This window comes from Camelus bactrianus, chromosome 16 (genome assembly GCF_048773025.1).
Source record: "Camelus bactrianus isolate YW-2024 breed Bactrian camel chromosome 16, ASM4877302v1, whole genome shotgun sequence".
NCBI lineage: Eukaryota > Metazoa > Chordata > Mammalia > Artiodactyla > Camelidae > Camelus > Camelus bactrianus.
In genome coordinates, this window is record NC_133554.1 from 43,089,332 (window position 1) to 43,109,415 (window position 20,084).

The 20,084-nt window shown below is 56.5% G+C and overlaps 2 protein-coding genes across 10 annotated transcripts; one reads left to right on the forward strand and one right to left on the reverse strand.

Annotated features, from left to right (window-relative positions):
* The first annotated feature begins 4,675 nt into the window (after positions 1–4,675).
* SLC25A39 (solute carrier family 25 member 39) lies at positions 4,676–9,529 on the forward strand. 4 transcript variants are annotated; one of them, XM_010959529.3, is made up of 13 exons: positions 5,222–5,361; positions 5,985–6,067; positions 6,225–6,324; positions 6,457–6,516; positions 6,745–6,789; positions 6,965–7,098; positions 7,433–7,500; positions 7,645–7,769; positions 7,945–8,118; positions 8,375–8,484; positions 8,691–8,772; positions 8,852–8,932; positions 9,020–9,529. In XM_010959529.3, the coding sequence occupies exons 3-13, from the start codon at positions 6,240–6,242 to the stop codon at positions 9,133–9,135; spliced, it is 1,080 nt and encodes a 359-aa protein (XP_010957831.1). In that variant the 5' UTR covers positions 5,222–5,361; positions 5,985–6,067; positions 6,225–6,239; the 3' UTR covers positions 9,136–9,529. The 4 variants fall into 4 exon arrangements, with proteins under 4 accessions (XP_010957829.1, XP_010957828.1, XP_010957832.1 ...); XM_010959527.3 differs by lacking the exons at positions 5,222–5,361; positions 5,985–6,067 and adding an exon at positions 4,676–4,885; XM_010959526.2 differs by lacking the exon at positions 5,985–6,067 and having other exon boundaries at positions 5,205–5,361.
* A 632-nt stretch (positions 9,530–10,161) lies between these two features.
* On the reverse strand, positions 10,162–19,780 carry RUNDC3A (RUN domain containing 3A). Of its 6 annotated transcripts, none has more exons than XM_010959531.2 (11): positions 19,278–19,780; positions 15,454–15,569; positions 15,034–15,182; positions 14,762–14,847; positions 13,703–13,792; positions 13,529–13,609; positions 13,185–13,350; positions 12,922–13,079; positions 12,000–12,137; positions 11,782–11,888; positions 10,162–10,746 (listed from the first exon to the last, which is right to left on the reverse strand). In XM_010959531.2, exons 1-11 carry the CDS (start codon positions 19,382–19,384, stop codon positions 10,604–10,606), a joined length of 1,341 nt encoding a protein of 446 aa, XP_010957833.2. In that variant the 5' UTR covers positions 19,385–19,780; the 3' UTR covers positions 10,162–10,603. The 6 variants fall into 6 exon arrangements, with proteins under 6 accessions (XP_010957833.2, XP_045375966.2, XP_045375965.2 ...); XM_045520010.2 differs by having other exon boundaries at positions 15,034–15,167; positions 19,278–19,524; XM_045520009.2 differs by having other exon boundaries at positions 15,034–15,170; positions 19,278–19,524.
* Positions 19,781–20,084: the final 304 nt, after the last annotated feature.

Genomic DNA, 20,084 nt, shown 5'->3' on the forward strand with positions numbered 1-20,084 from the left:
GAGATGCACACACGTGAGGGCTTTGGTCCAAGCCCAGCTGGGACAGCGCCTCCTCCGCTTGGGTCAGAGACACGCGCTCAGCCCTAGCACAGCCACGCTGTTCTGGTGGCTGACGTGCTCCAGGCAGCCTCCGTCACACAGCAGCCCCCAGGAGGCAATGACACTACAGAGGACTGCTCGGTGCCTGCTGAGTTCATGGTCCTTCCTGAGATTCTCAACAGAATCAGGTCCAAAGTGTCCTTTTGCTAATATGTATTTTGTAACTCTCCTTCAGTAAATTTTCAGAAATGAAATTCATAGTGTAATTTCCTAGGCACGTTTAAAAAAAATCCTTATAAAATTCAAACTGTAATACAGAGGGAAAATAAAAGAAAGCGAGAATTACATAATATGTATTTCTGTATGTGAAAGCTCAGACTTGACCCCACGAGAGAACAGAAGCTCGCACTCGAACATGCACACGAATCGCTGGCGTTGGAGAACCATAAACGCAGACTCGATGCTAGGGCGGTACGTTAGCAACTCAGCTCACACTGACTAGGTGGCCAACCGGATGAGATGTACTGAAATGGTGAATGGTCCTCGGTAAAGTTCTAATGGAGGCAAAGCCAAATCTTTCCTAAGATTACATGGTAGTTTTATTCCTGGGGAAGGCGACATATTATAAAACCATTAAAGAAGATGTGGGTGAAAGAGAGCTAGCGGATTCCAGGTCGGATAATTAGGAACAGATTTCTTGAATCCGCAGATGCGAAACCGGCGGACACGGAGGCTAACTGTATTTGTTGTACTAGGCCATCTTCTAAGAGACTTGAGCACCGGCGGATTTTGGTATCTGCAGGGACTCCTGGAAAAAATCTCCCACTGATACCGTGGGACGACTGTCCAGAAAGACAAAGGAAAGTTGAGAGGTGTACGGGGATCAATCCTTCTTGTGTCAGGCTGGACAATTAGCATCCTTGCCCTGCCATCTATCAAATGCCAGGGGCTCCAATCTTTTGACAAACACAAACGGACTCATAAATTCCCCCAAATTTCCCCTAGAGGGCAGTAGAGCTCCGGGCGAGAACAACTCATGCCCAGCATATTCTCCAGCGCCTTGCCTTTTAATTTAACAGTTATTTTTGAGATTGTTTTACACATTCCTTTCAAGGTAGTATTCATTATTTGGAGATGTTGTCAGGCAGTTCCCTTTCGGCGGCATTATGCTGTTACAAGCAGGACTACGATAAAAGCGAGTCATTTCGCACACGTACAAGCTAATCAGTGGAGGAATTCTTACAAGTGGCCTGGCTGAGTCACAGGGTTTGGGCATTTGGAATGTTAGTTATGGCCAAAAACTGCCTTCCACGGAGGTGGATTAATCCACACTTCCCCAGCAGAGTAGACGGAGACAGCCTGTCCCCCAAGTTCTGGCAGTCAGGCTAGGTAGGCGGAGACAATTCTGGAAAGTCTCAACCAGGACCCTTCCCCTCTGGGGGCCACCTCCTCAGACCACACCAGGGTTCCCTCCAGTGAAGCCTTGGGTGTCCAGAAATTCCCGAGCCTACCTTCTCAGGCAATGGGGGCTGGGGGGAGATAGAGAGGGCTTTCTCCAGGTAGGCTGATACTAGCTATTAACTTTATTCAGTTTTTTAATCTTCCAAAAGACAGTTTTAAAACAAAAAAGACAGCTTTGTTGTTTTCTGATTCTATAAGATACATATATATTTTTTTCAGAGAGAGAAATCCCTTTCCCCACCAACTTTTTATTCTGAAAACTTAAAAAAGAAAAACTTCAGAAAAATTGCAGGAATGGTACAATGAACACCATAGACCCTTCGCCTTGATCCACAGTTGTTCATTTTGCTACACTGGCTTTACCTCTCTGTTTTTGCTGAACCGTTTGAGACTAAGTTGCAGACGTTGACCCCCAAACACTCAGTGTGCATTTCCTAAGAACAAGGATATTCCCCTACAAAACCACTGTACGGTGATCCCACTCAAGAAGTCTAACGTTTGATAAAGTAACATTGACCACACTCAGTTTTCTGCGGTTGTCCCAGAAAAGTCCTCTGTAACTCCGCCATCCCTTCCTGCCCCCAGGGCCCAGTAAAAGATCTGACCTGGCATTTAACTGTGGGCCCAGAGGTTGGATTTCTCCTCTTGGGCTCAGCGGTCCTGCAGCCTGGGGCCCTGCCTCCAGGAAGTCACCTCTAGGTGGGGACAAGGCTGGCCCTGAACTCAGAGGTGCTGGTGGAGTCCACGAGTGGGACCTGAGCCTACTTCAACCTCATAAATGTCTTCCTAGGCCCTGGGGATGCAAGCTGGGGCTTGCCCTGAAAGAATTCAGCCTCACAATAAACTGTCTTCTGTTGAAGTCGCTCCCCCATTGCCAGGCAAGGACTTGCCTGTCAGGCCCTGAAATAACTCCTGGGGCTGGTACTATTTTCTCCCCTTTTACAGTTGAAAAAGTTTCTGTTTTCCATCTGGCAAGGAGGCCAGTGATGGCCACATAGGGCCACACGCTGCCTCCAGAAGGACCACTGGGTGCATGGTCAGTGTGAACCACGTCTGAGTCAGCCAGGACAGCAGCCGCCTCCTCCTCCAGCCTCTAGGCTTTCTTCTCAGGGCAGCTGAGTCTAGCCAGGGCTCCACAGGTTCATGGGCGTCTTAAGGCTCCGGCTCCACCCTGCAGCCACCATGATTGTCCTTAGGAAGCACCTCTACCAGCTCCAGTGCTGGATAACTTCCCCTGCCTGCCCAGACTGCCACCACCGCACTGGGGTTTGGTCACACCAACGATACCCCCAAGGTTTTCTCTGACTCAAAACAATTACATGTTGGGGGTGGCAGGGGCTGTGATCTACTCAGCCTTGGGTCCCTGGCAGGGGCTCCAGAACTGTTTGTCTACCCTCCACATAGCTTTTCACAGACACGACTTTAGCTAAGAGTCTGTAAGTTAGCAGGATGGGTGACCTCATCCTTATTTTCAGTTGAGGAAACTGAGGTGTAGTGATAAATCTCAAAGGCATCCTATTGCAAGAAGAAAATCAGAAATGGAGTGCCAGCCTCTCATGCTACTATAGGGGAAACTGAAGCTCAGAGGTCACTAGGTTTGATTCCTGGCAGTGCTACTTTGCAGCTGTGTGAGTTTGGCTCTGGGGCGGAAGCGGGGGTGGGGTAAGGAGTTATCACTATCTGTGCCTGCGTTTAGAGGCAGAGGTAGGACCAGAACCTAGTTGCTCTAAAGACCCTTTCCAAAACTTTCTGTGCCACAGGTGCAGTGGGGACAATCAATAGTAATAATAACAGTAATAGTCACAGTACTTGCCACATGCCAGACAGAGCTGTAAACACTTTACAGCTATTAAGTCATTAAATCCTCACAAAATTCCTGCAAGGCAGGAGTATTTTTATCCCCATCAGCTCATTTTATAAACGGGGGAAGCTAGAGGTCTCACGATACTTGCCAGAGGTCCCACAGCTGCTGCAGGAAGCAGCCCAGACTGAAGCCAGGTCCCTGCCTCCCAGTGCTCCGATATTGAGGCAGGTGGGTGATGCAGCCCTGCACGTGCTGTATCTCTTGTAGTTCTTGGGGCCTGAGGTTTACCCTTTGCAGGAAGCAATGGGATGGGGTGGGGTGGGGGGTTGAATTCTGTCTGTCTCGAGTGATCTTGGTACAACTCGATCTCTGGGGGCCCGTTTCTCATTTGTAAAATGGGAGCGTGTGTGTGGAAAAAGTCTGAGTTCTACTCCACACATAAAGACCTCTGTTTTCTCCTCTCTAAAATGGGGAGAGTAATCTCTTGGCTGATCGCTGTTCGTATAACTTCCGTGAACCTGTTCGTATAACTGAGGCTGAAAAGGACCTTAACAGGGGCCGGGTTCTCGCCTTAACTGATAGTTTGTAAAAAGATTTAGTGTCATTTCAGAATTTAGTTGGTATGGGAGGGGAATGTAAAGGACGCCTTCTCTCGGGCCCTTTGGACCGGCCGCACTTCACTGATCACAAGTTACACTCTCTGCCCACTCCTCATTTCGGGCTTCTGAGCAGTGGCGAGCTGCAAAGCCTTTTCTCAGGGAAAGCGCATGGTTGGCCCCTTGGAATCCACGTGCTAATCCGGCGTGCACCGGCTGGCTGGGAGACTCCGGGCCCCGGCGCGACCATTCTGGGCGTGAGGGGCGGGGAAATTAGTGACGTCAAAGCCACGGCCTACTCTTCTTAAAGGCGCAGACTCATACACAGTGGGGTTTTTTTTTTTTTTTTTTTGGACAAATTATTATTGACCGCACGATAGTTTTAAAGGCGAGGCAGGTGGTGGGGGTCTCGGGTGCAGGACTGGCCGAGGAAACAAATGCATCCCTCTGTGAAGAGGGATCAGAGACGTCATTGCAGGATTTAAGCCCACCTGTCGCTCGGAGAGGCAACCTGGTGCAGGGGAAAAGGTACCTGCCTGGTTCGAATTTCGAGTTCTTAACTCCTACCCTCAGTTTTGTCTTCTGGAAATTGGGGTTAATAATAAACTACTTCTAAAATGTTTTGAGACTTAGAAGAAATAGGTTCTGTAAGAGTAACCAACACAGAAATGTCGGTCTCCTTCTCCCCTACTCGATCCTCAGTGCAGAGAAATCCAAGGTCCAGAGCGGTGTTGTAACTTGCCCAGAGTCACACGGAAGTGGGACGAAGCCCAGATTGAACCCGAGTCTCCGGGATCCCAGGCCAGTCTTTCCTCTCTGTCCAGCTTGCGTGGCTCCGGTTACAGTTTGTGGAACTCCATTGCCCAAACCCGCAGGGTGCCCGGCAGTTTCCCAAGTGGTTTGGGAGCTGCAGGCTTGGTGGACTGTCTGTTAAATGGGGAAGATCTTGTCGCCGTGAAGTTGTAAAACCTCAGCAAAGAGCCCGGTGGGTAAATGTCATCACAATCTGATTACCCCGCAGCCTTGAAAGAATTGATTCAAATTCCCACAGCTGCACAAATGAGGAAGATGGGGAGAGTGCGTTACCCACGCTCTTCTGCAAAGTTCGCGGGAGCAGCGCTTGGCCAGGGTACTGGCGGGGTGGCATTGGTGACAATACGTCACCAAGTGCGGTGTTGCCGCCAGGTCACGCGCAGCGTGGAGACCTGCGACCTTGGCGGGCGGGCCAGGCGGGGCACCGGCGGCCGCGAGCGGGAGGGCGGGCGTAACTCCGGGCTTGTGGCCGGTCGGCCCGCAGGGGGCGGGGCCTCGCTGTGCAGTCCGGGGGCGGGGCGGGCTCTCTGCTTTCCGAGTCGGCCCTGGTGCCCTGTGAGCGCGCGCGGACCCCGCACCGGCCGCGTAGCCGCCATGGGCCCGCCCGGCCCCGGGCACCGCGCCGCGCGAGCACCGGCCTAGAGCCAGGTGGGCGGGGCTGAGCCAGGGACCGGGAGTGGCTGTCTCTGGGGATCCCGGGGAGCCTGAGCCGGGGCTGAGCTAGGGGCCGGTTGTCGCGGACCGACCTAGTTCCCACCGGGCGCTCCCCGAGCGTGGGGTCGGGACAGAGTGTCGCCGATGGGCGAGGAGCGATCTTCTCTCTCCATTCCTACTTCCTACCCTTTCAGCCGACCCAGGGACTGTATTTTGGGGTAGAGAAAGCAGAGAGATTGTCCTTCCCATCCAGGCCCGGGGCCTGGCTCTTCCGGCCTCGGGAGGACGGGTGCGGGGAAGGGCCGAGCACACCCTCCAGCAGGCCCCAAAAAACGGACGAACCCTTCCCCGCTCTTAGATTTTTTACCTTTCCCTCACTGCCCAGCCCCATCTCTCCACGCTCGGGACTCGAGGCTCCCATGCGCACGCCTCGAGGCTGAGTGCTGGAGTGGGGGGCGAAGGAGGGCGGCTCATACGTTTGATCTTTGGGTCCCCGGGGCCAAACCTGCACTGAAGAGGTCCACAGTAATCCCCTCTGGTGAGGGTGAGGAATGGCGTTGGGCCATCATTACCCACTAACCGATGGATAACTATCCCAGTTTCCTTCCTATTCCCAGAGTGACCTCTGGCAGGTCACCTCACCTCTGTGAGCATCGGTGTCCCAATGGCAAAGTGGAGCTGACAGTAATTACTTTAAAAGGTGGTTGAGTGAAACTCGTACTCAACGAGTGAATGGGATGAGGGTGTGGGTGGTGTTCCCCCCTACTCCCCGTGCCCCGCCTCATATCTTCCCCTCGCCCTGGCCCTGACTCCTGTTTTGTGGGTTGAATTGCCAATTGAATGACCTTGTTTTTCAGAACTGAAGCTACAAGATGGCTGACCAGGACCCTGAGGGCATTAGCCCCCTCCAACAAATGGTGGCCTCGGGCGCTGGGGCTGTGGTCACCTCCCTCTTCAGTAAGACCTGGGGAGGTGGGGTGAGGGCAGCCAGAGACTGGGGCAGGCCAGAGATTGGAGGTGACTTGGCCCCAGAGGAGGGGTCAGGGGTGGGGTCCTGAAAGGCACCTTCAGACTGCCCTCCTCCCCCAGTGACCCCTCTGGACGTGGTGAAGGTCCGCTTGCAGTCTCAGCGCCCCTCGGTAGCCCGTGGTAAGTGCCTGACCCTGGAACCAATAGAGGGTGGTGCCAGGGGTCTCCTAGAGATGGGGCTCCTGGGCAGTTGGGGGTCTTCCTAACTTGAGGTGCTGCTTTGTGTTTTTGTTTTTGTTTTTGTTTTTAATTTAAATGGCGGTACCGGGGAGAGAACCCAGGAATTTGTGTGTGCTAAGCATGCACTCTGCTACTGAGCTATTACTCTCCCTCTGCCTTGTGTTTTAGATCTAACGCCTCCCGCCAGACTCTGGAGCCTCTCCTACACCAAATGTGAGTGCCCCAAGCCATGGGGAACCTGAGAGTCAGGGGAGGGAGTGTCCTACTCTCCCCAGGGTAAGCTTCTAGATCATTTCAGCCAGTCCTCTGTCTTGCATAAGAATGTCCACCCAGGGACTCCAGCCTCTGCTGGAGCCCTTCCATCCTAATGCCCCCTTCCCTTCCCCAGTGCCCTCCTCTCTCCAATCCACAGGGAAGTGCCTCCTGTACTGCAGTGGTGTCCTAGAGCCCCTGTATCTGTGCCCAAATGGTGCCCGCTGTGCCACCTGGTTTCAGGACCCGACTCGCTTCACTGGCACCATGGTGAGGAGCAGCTGTGCCCTTAGCTGGGTCTGTAGACATTCCTAGAGATTCAGATTGGTGGGACAGCAGACCAGGAAGGAACAGGCAGTGTAAAGCCTGTAGAGATGGCCAGTTTAGTTTGGGAAGGGCTACTCAGGAGGTGGGCCTCCATGAGGGTTTTGAAGGGTAAATAGGAGTCCATTTGGAGCTGAATAGGGAATTACACGTGTGGAGGCCTGAGGGGCTACTGGGTAAAAGTGAGGGTACCAAGCTAGGGCCCAGCTTGGACCAGCCCCGTCACAGGCCTTGTTCATGTTCATCCTTCCTCCTCCTCGGCTGGTGTCTGCTTGGCCAGGATGCCTTTGTGAAGATTGTGAGACATGAGGGCACCAGGACCCTGTGGAGTGGCCTCCCAGCCACCCTGTGAGGACCCTAGTTCTTTGTATTGCTTTTCCCTGGTTACCCCACTGATCCCTTGCTCCCTTGTTGGTTGGCTGGGTGGGGAAGGGGAAGCTTGGGAGGTTGGGGAATTCGGGGGAGTCTTGGCTAACCTGTTCACACCCCCAGGGTGATGACTGTACCAGCAACTGCCATCTACTTCACCGCCTATGACCAACTCAAGGCCTTCCTGTGTGGTCAAGCTCTGACCTCTGACCTCTATGCACCTATGGTGGCCGGTGCATTGGCCCGCCGTGAGCACAGTCCTAGGCCGTGATCTCCCTCTGATCCCACCTATGCCAGAGCGCGGTCCTGACTCCTAGTCCCAATCTCTGCCAGCCTGGGGTGGGGGGATGTCCTAGGTCCCCAGACACTGGGCAGGCTGCCACTGGGACCTGTGAGCTGACCCCTCCCAACTGCTTCCCCCAGTGGGCACGGTGACTGTGATCAGTCCCCTGGAGCTGGTGCGGACAAAGCTGCAGGCTCGGCATCTGTCGTACCGGGAGCTGGGCACCTGTTTCCGAGCTGCTGTGGCTCAGGGCGGCTGGCGCTCGCTGTGGCTGGGCTGGGGTCCCACTGCCCTTCGGGATGTGCCCTTCTCAGGTAAGCACCAGTAGTCACATAACTTCTCTGAACGTGGAATATTTCATCTGTGAAATGGACCCCGGCAGGCAGCACGTTCACCCAGGTTTTCACGAGATAATTCCTGCAGAGGGCCCATTACAGAAACTGGCACGTAGCAGGCAGATCTCATAACTGGGAGGGAGTGTTTGTGATGTTGGCCCATGGAAGATGAGCAGTCTCGGGCCCACCCCATGGCCCTCCCCATCTCTAACAAGTGGACCCCTGTGCCCCCAAGCCCTGTACTGGTTCAATTATGAGCTGGTGAAGAGCTGGCTGAGTGGGCTCAGGCCAAAGGACCAGACCTCCGTGGGCATCAGCTTTGTGGCTGGCGGCATCTCAGGGATGGTGAGTTGACCGGGCTGGGAGTGAGACCAGTGGAGATGTCCCTGGGGGGGACCTGAGGGGTTGTTGGAGACCCTCTGGAGAAGAGTTTTTACCTGCAGTCAGGGAGTATGATCACCCCCGCCCCAGCTACGGCTGGCTGACCATGGCTGGATGCAAGGGATGGGGGTCCTGGGAGTGGAGGCAAAGCCCTCTCCTCACCCCACCAGGTGGCGGCCACCCTAACTCTACCCTTCGATGTGGTGAAGACTCAACGCCAGGTTGCACTGGGAGCCATGGAGACAGTGAGAGGTGAGGGGCCCTGGCTGGTGTGGGCCCCGGGCAAGCAGATCCGAGCAGGGGTCTTACTGGGCGGGGCCTCGATTTGTAGTGATGCCCCCGCACACTGACTCCACCTGGCTGCTGCTGCGGAGGATCCAAGCCGAGTCAGGCACCAGGGGACTCTTTGCAGGTGAGTGTCTGTGTTCATGCCCTGGCAGCATGGTGGGGTTGGGGGACAGGACCACCCCCTGACCTCAGCCTCCTCCCCACTCCCCAGGCTTCCTCCCGAGGATCATCAAGGCTGCCCCCTCCTGTGCCATCATGATCAGCACCTATGAGTTCGGCAAAAGCTTCTTCCAGAGGCTCAACCAGGAACAGCCTCTGGGCCCCTGAAAGGAGAAGGAAACAAGGACCCCTTGTCTTCCGTGGATGGTGGTGGGGCTGGAGGAGACTGAGCCAAGTGCCTTTTCCTCAGCACTGCGGGGAGGGGCCTCCTTTCTCTTTCCTTTCAACTCTGAGCCCCGGGGGAGGGGGCTGCCCCTCTGGGCCCTACCCACCCTCCTCAGACCACTTTTTTCCTGCTGCTCCCCAGCCCCAAGAATCATCATTCCTTCCCCCCAAGTTCAAGACCAAATCTGCTAACTACTGCCCCCCACACACACAATTTACCTGTATGTTGCTGTAGCTGGGCCTTGCCCCCAGGAGCCACAAGACCCTGTGCCTGGCATAGTCTGCACCCACTCCTGTTAATTCCTTGAGTCTAGAGATGATAAACTGTTCTCCAGTGCCTGTGACTGCGGGGAGATGTCTGGGGTGGGTGGGGAAAGCAGGACCTGGTGAGTGATTTGCACCAAAGAGGCCCGGAAGGGACCTTGAGGCCGGCTGTGGCTGCCCAGGTGACACCCATGTAGAAGACCCAACTTAGTGAGAGTCGGGTTGGGGTCGGGACCAGGAGTTGAGGGAGGTGAGACCTCTCCCTGAGGGCACACTTGAACTGGCAACCCAGGAGGGAGGGTGGCTTCACTGCCAGGCTTTGGCCTGATGGAAGGATCTGGACCTTTAGGTAAACCTGAATTGCTCAGGAGGATGGAAGGGAAATGGGGTCCTGCCAGGGATCGCCTTCACCATCCTGCCTCCCAGGACCTTCAGTCTTCTCTGCCTGGGGTAAACGAGTTACTGAAAGGTGTTGGGTTTATGGGGTCCTTGCATGTTTTGGTCTTGCCCTAGGCTGACTATTATTTAAGACACTTCATTCAAAATCCACCCAATTCTGAGTTACTCTGACAGGTCTGACAAGGGGTGCACACTGATTCTATCTGGTCCAGCATCATTTTTGTTGTGGGCCCAGCACTGGCCTCACCACATTCCGCCGACCTCAGGACAGAGCCCTGTCCCAGCCCCCCACAGACAAGGCTGCCCTCAGTCCTCTGGTTTTTATTTGCCTGATCCCCTTGAAGCCCCCGTCCTGGGAGCTGAGGAGGGAGGGACTCCAGGGGGTACACAGGGACAGACAGGAGAGGCATGGGAGGTGAGGATGCTGAGGCTGGGCCACCAGGTCCTGAGGAGGGTGGGGGACATGAGCAGGGGAGAGTCTGGTAGGGAGCTAGCCAGACATCAGGGTTGCCAGAAGCTTCCCCAAGGGCTTCCTGTGGCCTCAGTGCCCCTGTCTCCTGGCCTGACCAGCCTCCCTCTACAGCTCCTGCCTCCTTGGGCAGGAAGCTAAACTGGGCTAGAAGCAAAGGGTGTCTTTCCCGCAAGACCCCTGGCTGAGTGGGCAGCACTCTCTGGGAGGCTGGCCTGGGTTGGGGGCCTCTGTGTTTGTGCCCCTGGCAGGTGGCGCTGGCACTGCCCACGCCGCTCCTCAGCTGGGGCTCAGTGCCGGGCTGCCCTCAGGACTGTCGCTCACCAGGCACTCGTTGGATTTGAAGCTCGCCAGGGACTTGCAGCTGGGGATGGAGGCCAGGGAGCCGCAGAGGCCCAGCATGGAGGGCGTGGGGTCCTTCCCTGGGGAGAGAGGGCAGGTGAGGCTGGGCCAACCAGTCTGCGTGTGGGTGGGGTGTGCACAGGTGCAGGAAGTGAAAGAACAGCCAGCCCCCAGGTCACCCGCCAGGAGCCCTTCCTCATTTCTGGAGCGTTTGCCTTTTTCAATTAAACCTTAATAAGCACTATGCCATGCACAGTGCTGGGGACACTGTATTGTAATCGTCAGTTTATGTCTCTGTCTCCCCCTGAGGTTCATCCTCTCTCTTTGTCCATTTATTAAACACACAGTGAGCACTTGTTCCGTTCCAAGCACAGGGGATACAGAGAACGGACGAGACACGGTCCCTGCCCTCACGGAGCTCACAGTCTGGCGGGGAGACAGACAAACAGACAATCACAAACAGTGTGGCGGGGTTCCATGTCCATAGCCTGCCTTGTCTCAAAGAAGATCTAGGGTCATCCATTGCAGTGTGGTTTTTAGAAAGAAAAGACAGGAAGTCCAGGCACCGGGAAAACTAGGGTGGGAAACCAAGGTGAAGCCAGGGGGAGGGCAACACAAAATGCATGCGTTGAAGTCCTGGACATTCGCTTGAAGAGAGCCACTAATTTGGCTCTGAGCTTCCTGGCAGCCAAAGAAAAGGGGGAAACAATGGTCAGGTGACAGGTTCACAGAGTGCAGGAGATAAGAGCAAATTAGTTAGGCGAAGAACTCCCGAGAACTTGTGAGCCCCTTGAGGATGTCACAATACCAAAAAGCCATTGAGCCCTCACTGTAGGCCAACACTGGTGATTATTTTAATCAACACCCCCATTTTACAGATGAGAAGGGCTCAGCAAGTTGAAGTCATTGACCAAGCTCACACAACCAGAGGAGGCGCGGCTGGGATTTGCATCAGGGTCTGCCTGACACCCACCAGACCAAGCTCCTAATTGCTGTGCTAAGCTCTATGGAAGGGCTGAATGAATGAGGGAAGTGGCCAGGGCCTGACTACAAGCCCCAAGGCCTGGCCTCAGCCCTTCCTGGACAGGTGCTACGTGCTGGATGGGGGGGCTCACCGAGGGGGCCCCAGGGCTCCTCGTCCCGCTTGCCCTCTCCCAGGCGCTGGGAGTCCGAACTCAGACTGGCTTCAGCTGACAGCGGCTCCGTACTCATGAAACTGTGTCTGTGGCAAAGCAGAGAGCTGGTGTGCAGGCAGAGGCCTGCAGCCCCCAGAGTCCCTCTTCCCCAGAAGGGACTGGCAGTCAGGCCCAAGCCAAGCATGGCTGAGGCTTACCTCCGGTAGAGCTTGGGGTTGTTGGCACCCTCGGCCCCATTCAGTGTTCCCAGTGACGGCCATTGGTTGACCAGGCGTGTGGTGAGATCCTTGGAACCCTGGGCCAGGGGGCCGTGGTCACCGGGGATCAGACCTGTCCTGGGATGGGGAGGTGGGGGTCAGGCCTGGCTGGGAGGGGGAGCAGAAGTGGGGAAGAGGGGCTCAGCAACAGGTGGAGGGAGGGGGGAAGATTGAAACCTGGGTAGCAGTCTGAATGTTGAGGACCAGTGGGGCATATCCTGGAGTCAGTGGAGGGTACTGGGGGTCAGAGGTGACAAGAATTAGTGCACTCAGGCTGGGGATTGGGGGGATATGGGATGTTGTGGGAGTCAGGGTGAGAGGCGGGTGGGTGGAGAGTAGGGTGGCAATCGTGAAAAGTAATGGGATGTCTTGGGGGATCATGCTGGTAGGTCGTAAGAGTGATGAAAAGGTTTAGAGGGGAACTGTTAGAGGGGTGGGTAGGAATGAGGTCAGGGGTCACGGTGAGTGAGAATGGTCAGTGGGCCTACATTGCTGATCAGAGGGGTGTTGAACGGAAGTAATGCAATCATGTTGAAAGTCGTTGAGTAACATTAGAGGTCCTTATGAGTAATGTTGTGGTCCTTGGTAGTGTTGGAGTCTCAGGAGTAATATTCAATGGCCATTCTAGCTGATGCTGGGTAATTGAAGGTCAAGTGCGGAGCCAGTTTGGGGGTCTTATGCGGAGGATAATGTTAGGTCACTGAGGGGATCTCAGGTGGAGGTGACAGGTTAAGTGGTTTGATGCTGGCGGTTGGTATCGGATAAGGTGATGTTAGAGTCAATGGGGGCGATGATGGGGGTTCTTTGGGGTGATGTGGTCGGGGTGGCTGGGGCCGGGGCTCAGGGTGGCGGCTGCGCTCACAGCTGCTCCTGCAGCTCCAGGATCACGCCTTCCAGCTCCCGCTTCTCGCGCTGATTCTGCGCCGTTGCCTCCTCCAGCTGCAGCTGCAGCCGCCGGTTCTCCGCCTCCAGGTCCTTCAGCTGCGACTCGCGCAGACGCACCAGCTCCTCCAGGTAGCCCTGTGGGGCGCCGGCTCAGCCCGGGCGGCGGGACGAGGGGGTCCCAGCGACCGCCCCGCCCCGCCCTCCGCCGGGCTCCAGCCACCCCCGCCGCGCACCGCACACCTTCTGCGCGTAGACGATGCGGAACTTCTGTTCCATCTTGTGCCATTTGCTGTACCAGCTGTCCTCGTCGGTAACGAGCGGCAGGTATGGGTGCTCGGGCGAGTTGTCCTCGCTCGTGCTGCTCTCGGCGCTGTGCCGCTCCTCCTCGTCCGTCAGGTAGTCGTAGCTTGAGGGAAGGAGCAGTGGGCACCTTTCGGCGCTTCTCGCCCGCGCGGCCCATGCCAACCCCAGCCCGCTTGGGCAGGGAGACCAGGATGCCGCCCGGCCCGCCCGCCCGCCTCCCTCCATCCCCGCACCTTAGGGCGGTCGTCTGTCTGCAACCACCGCAACAATTGGCTGCTCACCTCTGGGTGAACTTCAGGTAGGGCGTATAATCGATGACTACGGGGGTCTTCCCGTCCAGCACTTCGCCCTTTAGGCAGAAGCTGGGGGCAGAGCAACCACAGGTTGGGGGCGGGTATGAGGGGTTAAGAGTGTGGACTTTCACAGAGAAGCAGCAACCGTCACCCAGATCTCACCTGAAGTCAATGGCGCTCAGTCCGATCAGCATCCCAGTGAGGACCGTGGCTTCCTCCCGCAGCATGATGGCTCCTGAGTCATAGAAACGTCTGTGGAGAGGGGGGAAGGGACTCTCATATGGCTTCGTCAAGGGAGCACCATCCCTCAGGGCTTCCCTTTTGGCTTACAAACCTTCCCTAGAGGAAGGTGCCTCTTGCTCAGCCCGCAGTTGTGGCTCTTGTCCCCACCCCAGACTGGGGCTCACTGGGGATAGCACTTGTGTCTCCCACCTATTAGAACGTGGGTCCCCTGAGAACAGACCTCCACCCTCTGAACTACCCCTTTCCCACCAAGTAGTGGGTCACCAAGATTCTCAAAATCAGAAAACAATGTCCTAATCATTAGCACTTCGCATATAGTAGATTCTCAAAAATATGTCTATGTGAACTCTGAAATGTGAGGACAGAGTGGAGAGAGATGCAGTGAAAACACAAGCTTGGTGTGGCCACTTGAAGGGAGGAGACAGGTACATGCCTCCCCCTCCCCCACCCCGCCCCGTACTCAGACAATTTCAAACACACCTTCCCCACTGGCACATCTTGCCTGTGACCCTGTCTTCCAGACCCAACCTCTTTGCAAAACCCCAGTGCAGGGATTGAAGCTCTGCACCATAGGACTCTGTAGTCCATGGGTAGCAGGTACACACTGCTGCTGTTGTTTGGGGAACAGGTGGGGCTGTGTGTTGTAGGTCATGGAACAAGGCCAACAGGAAAAATGATCCACTGAGGTTTGTCCAGAGGTGTGTGTCTTAGGGTTCAACTGTGCATGAGACTGGCGCTGGGGAGTCATGGGGGATAGTGAATTTGACTTGGAAGAGGCGGTGGTGGTGCTAAAGTTATGTTCTGGGACTGCAGGCCCGGCTGCCCCCTGGACAGTCTAGGGGAGGGAAACTAGCAGAGCATGCTGGGAATTGTAGTCCAGGTTCTGAAGGTTGCAGCAAGAACTTAAGGATCAAGTGTGTTTAGGCAGTGAACGTGCACACTGGGATTTGAGGTCTGTGCTAACTAAGGGGGTCTGACCTGGTGGTCCGGGTGTCCCGCAGGGCTGTGGTGATGTATTCCGACATGCGTTTCTCCATCAGAGCCACCCGAATCCATGCCCGGCCCTGGAAAGCACACTCCCCTTTACTTGCTGCCCCAGAGGGACTCATGTGTGCGCCACTCGGTCTGGACCTCCTGTGGCCCTTCTCCCCAGTGTCCGTGGGCAGGGGTGAGGACCAAGGAGCAGGCAGTCCCCCTGTATCCAGAGCAGGGGGCAGCTGCCCTGGCCCTGCCTGCTGCAGGCCTCTCACCTTGGCTCGGGCTGTGCTGATGTTCTCCATGTTCTCGATGCTGCTCACACAGTTGTTGGGCACTTTGCTGCAGGCCAGCCGGATATAGTCCCAGAAGCCCCGCTGCCCGTCTGAGCTGAACCAGCTCACAGGACCTGCTGGGGCACAGGCTGAGCCAGGGCAGGGAAGGGGCTCAACAAGACCAGGGAGTTTGGAGAGGGCCCATGTAATGGGGCACACACATGCATAAGTATAAGTGGCCATGCACACACATGCATGTACACGTGGGGCATGCTGGCACGAAACTGCATGCCCATTGATGGGGCTTGTGGGCAATGATAGAGTTCAGAAAGCCAAGGAGTAGATCAGAGAAGGGTGGCTGGAAGCTAAATGCTAGGAGTTGGGAGGGCTGAGCAACGGGAAACAGGAACCTGGGCCCACCTTTGAAACGGTGGCTGAGGATCTGCTCTAAGATGGCCGCAAAATTCACAAACTCCTCGGATGAGTCATCGATGGGCTCTGCCGTGTACTTCTCCAGCAGCGTTTTCACAGAGAACCTGGATGAGGGGCAGGGAGAAGGGGCAGTGGAGTGTCAGGCGAGAAGACAGAGCAATGGTGGTAAAGGAAGGGCTTCAGGCAGAGAGGGAGCGAGGGGCTGAGGAGACGTTGCGGAGAACACAGATGTGCTGGGGAGGAAGAGGAGAAGAGGACAGGGTGAGGAGAGAAAATAGTGACCATAGAGGGACTGTGACATGGGAGTGATAGGTTAACAGATGGGAGATGGATTGACAAAGTGGGTGACAGGAGAGGTGACAGGCAGAAAAAGGAAGCTTCAGGAACAAGGTATGAGAGGGGATGAAACAACAGGTAGAAAGATGAGGTACCTAGAGCCTGGGGGCTGGCCCTGAGCCCCTTGCTCCCTGCCCACCCTTCGGGGTTGCATTGTCTATGTGTCAGAGAAGTGTCAGTCAGCCAGGAGTTAGGAGCTGTTTTGTGCCCCTGCCCCCAGCTGTCTTCTGCTAATGCTGGAACAACCTCCAGTCCCTTCTGGGGTTGGGGTGGGGGCTCACCTGTGCCAGGGCATGTGAGTTGGCACCAAGCACATGGAGCGTGGGCTTGCCTGGGCAGCCAGGTGGGCTCCCAGCACACGGATGCCCCCCATCCCCCTTTTCCTTCCTAGTTTGGCCACCCACACACCAGCTGCCCAAAACCAGGCGGTGCAGAGCTGGGCCGGGGGAGGTGCAGGGGGTGGGTCTGACACACACACTGGGTGGGAGCGGGCATTGGCAGCAGATCTCAGAAGGGGGATTTGGGGCCCAGATACCTGGCTTCTTAAAGAGGGAAGCCAAAGGAAGCCAGTCAGGCTGAGGGACTGGAGCCCAGCAGCCCCTGTCCCTCTCTCCTATCTTGCTAGGAGCCTCGACTCCCTCTGCAGTTCCTACCCTGCAATCTCCACTTGCCATCGCTGCAGTGGGGTGGGGCAGGGATGAGGATGTTGCTCCCAACATCCCATTATTGCTCCATTGCAGGTGGCACAGCAGGGGTGAAGTATCCAGGGATATGGGGGCTGCTTGGAACTGTCCTTTCTCCCTTAAGCTCATCAAGCCCTGTAACATAGCAAGCACTGTACTCTGCATGTGTTACCTCGTCCATCCTTATGGAAGCCTGGGAGGCAGTCCTCTTATCATTGTCATCCCCATTTTACAGATAAGGTAACTGAGCGTCCAAGAGCTTGACTGGTCTGTTCAGTCACAGAGCTTGTGAGGAGTCAAACAGGTCTGTCCAATTCCAAGCCCTTGTTCTTTCTGCTACATCTGTGGCCTCCTGGTGGCTGTCAAGATTACCCATGTCCCCGAACAGCCCCTGCCTCCTCTGCCCTCTGTCCTCTACTCTGTAGGCTCCAGCCCTCAAGCACTGGCCTCTGAGGCTCCTGGGCCAATGGTACAACTGAGCCCAGGGACCTCCCTTCCCTTCCCTTTGGACTTAGAGTTGGTCTGGCCTGAGATCAGAGCCAGGTCAGTGCTAGGGTTGCACTTGGGGGAGGCAGCCAGGCAGACTCAAATTCTGTGTCCTTGTGGTACCTGTGTGTGGCCTTGGCTAAGTTATTTAATCTCTCCAAGGCCCATTTTCCCAGCTGCAAACAGGAATAATAGTACCTGGAAATTTTGGTTCAGATCCCAAGAAAGACCGGGAGAAGGTGCGTGTACAGACCATGGGGCAGGTGTGGTGAGGAGCTCGGCCATTAATGGGATGACCAGAAGGAGCCTGTGTTTCGGGCATTATTTGGGCTTCATTATGAAGAAAACCCGCCCCTGTGGTTTCTTCTGGTCATCTGGGTCAGACCTCAGTGGGGGCCTGGGGCTGGTTTCAGCGTGGCAGCCATTTGCCATCTGTCCTCGGGTGCTGCAGAGCTGGTCATCGCCCCCGGGAGCCCCATGGTGTGTTCCCTGGTAGGAGGTGCAGTGACTGCTGCAGGTTACCATGGAGACAGGGCAGCCAGGGCCCAGGGGAGCCCTCAGCCTGCTAAAGGGAACTGTTCTGGGAGCTGGAGGTGAACCACATGACAGTGATGAGACGGCAGGGGCCTGAGGGGTTTCTGAGCCTTTGTCATACTCCCGATCTGCCCCCATCCCAAATTCTATCCCTCACACCCCAGCTCTCAGTCCACTTCCAGTCCATCAGAACCTCTGCTTCTCCAGCCCAGGCTGAGGGGAGTTCCCCCTTCCCCACACACTCAAGAGGCCCAGCTGTCCAGAGAGGCAAGAGAAAGAAGAGGAACCTAGGTCAAGAGAGAGGAGAGGGACACGAAGGATGTCATCAGGATGGGGCTATCTTTGTGTGCCAGGCACTGGGCTAGGGTCCTACATGGATTATGTCATTACTATTCTTTGGTGTGGCTGTTACATCTACAGTGGGGATGATGAGGCACCCAAGGCCCAGAGTGGTTAGGAGACTTCCCCAAGATTGCACAGCCAATAACTGAGGAAGTCAGAGTTTGAACCTAGGACCATCTTTGTTTCATACCACACTAGCAGGTTTAGGGGGGTGAAGGTGGAGGCAGTTACACTAGGCCATTGCTTCACTCACTCATTCTATAACATTCCAGGCATTTTTATAGAGGTCTGATGGAAACAGCACTGTGCTAGGCTCTAGGGATATAATGATGTGAGACAGACGCAGTATGGTTGCATGTGTGCCCAGGAACCTGGAAGGAGAGGTAGGAGACAGGAGCCAGGGCATCAGGTGGGCACTGATTCCTGGGGGAAGGAGAAGGGCCAAGGCCAGTGTGCAGGCAGGTGGGGCTGACAAGGGAAGACAGCTGAGTCCTGCACTGGGAGCACCCTGCTCCCAGTGGTGTGGGGGGAGGGGAGGTTGCAGGTGGAGAAGGCAGCTGGTACTGGGGCTCCTAGGCTGAGAGATGAGTGCAGGTGGGGGCTGAGGGACGGGGCTGAGCAACTGGGCCATTCCTGGCTTCAAGGCAGAGCAGGGAAGGTGAGTCACTGCAGGGCTGGGAAGTGGGAATTTTCATTTCCTGGACCCCAAAAAAGCAGGCAAGTCTTCCTAACACTGCGACAGCCCCACCCTCGGATCAATGGCTCTGCCCTCCCAATCTCCTCCCCTTGAGCCCAGGAGACTCAGGCTTCTGCGGTCAGGCCCTCAGTCCTCTCCATGGCAGGAACAGGGCTCCTCGCCCTTCACTGGACAGATTCAGGGGCTTTGCCCACACGCTCAGTTGACCCTGCCATAGGCTGCCGCTGCCCAGAGATGGAGGAGGGCACCATCCCTGCTCCAGGATTTGAGCATCAGAAAATCTCCCAGGAAAGCCCCATCCCAGAGAGGCCAGGCTGACAGAGGTGGAAGTGAGGGTTTGCTTGGAGGGCGTTCATCCCCCTATCCCATCAGTTCTCTGTCCACCCATCTCCCGCCCCCAGCAAGAGAGCCAGCCTTCCCCCCCCTCCCCCTCACACACAATGTCACTTCCTGGTTCTCACAGGAAACTGCAGTGCCAATTAAACACCCCTCACCCCCCAGGCCCCAGGCTGGGGATAGGCCTGGCTTGGCCTAGAAAGGTAGGGACTAGTCCTCCAAACCCCCTCTAGGCCTGGGCCTGAGGATAGTGGACGTGCTCCTCTTAACCCTGTTCTTCCTCCCTTTTCTCTTCGGCTGCGCTGCATCCTCCCGCGGGCGCGCTCAGTCCAGGTTTCCGCAGCCCGCTCCGACGTCTCTCCCTGACCACCCCACCCCCGCCCGCCAGCGGCGCCCACCTGCACACGGTGATCAGGTTCCTACGCTCCACGGCCACATTGCGGGAAGACGCTTTCTTGGAGGACAACCCCAGAGCCATGGTGGTCTGGACAAAGCTCGCTTCCATCCAGATGTGTGGCCACTGCCGCCGCCACCAGCTGCCCCCCACCCCACCGGGCGCCCTGGCCCACTCCGCCGGATCACGGCTGGGTCCTTTGCCCGCTGGGGCCCCTCGACCCCTCCACGGCCATCCTCCTGCCGCTGCGCCTTTTGTCCGGCCCCCTGGCTCCCTCCCCCGGCGGCGATTCCGGAGCAAAACAAGGCCTGGGAGGGAGCTCTCCGAGGTGCTGAGCCGGGGCCCGTCACTCCCCCCCTCCCCTAGCCGACCGCCCCCCTTGGCCGTTGACGTCAGGGCCCTCGGGCCCCGCCCCCCGGCAGGCCGGGGACCAATCCGCAGAGGGCGCAGAATTGGGAGGGGGGAGGGTAGAGGGCCGGGGCCTCTGGGAGGGCGGAGGGGGTCTCCCGAAGAGGCAGCGATTGGAAGGAAGAAAGGGGGTTTGTAGCCTGTCCTCTACTTCCACATTCAGAGCCCGGGACCCCACGCCTTGCGTCTCTTGAGCCCTGACGCCTCTTCTCCCTTGTTTCTGACCTATGATCAAGGGTGTTGATCTTGGGTTTCTCTCCCTGATTTCTCCTCACCTCTGGTACCCTCTTCCCAGCCCCAACGCCCCTATGCATTCAGTATGGCATTCCCAGAGAGGCCAGGCCAAATCTGCGTCCAGGGAGCGCAGGTGGCCCCACGCTGCCGACCCAGGAGACCAAGGAGC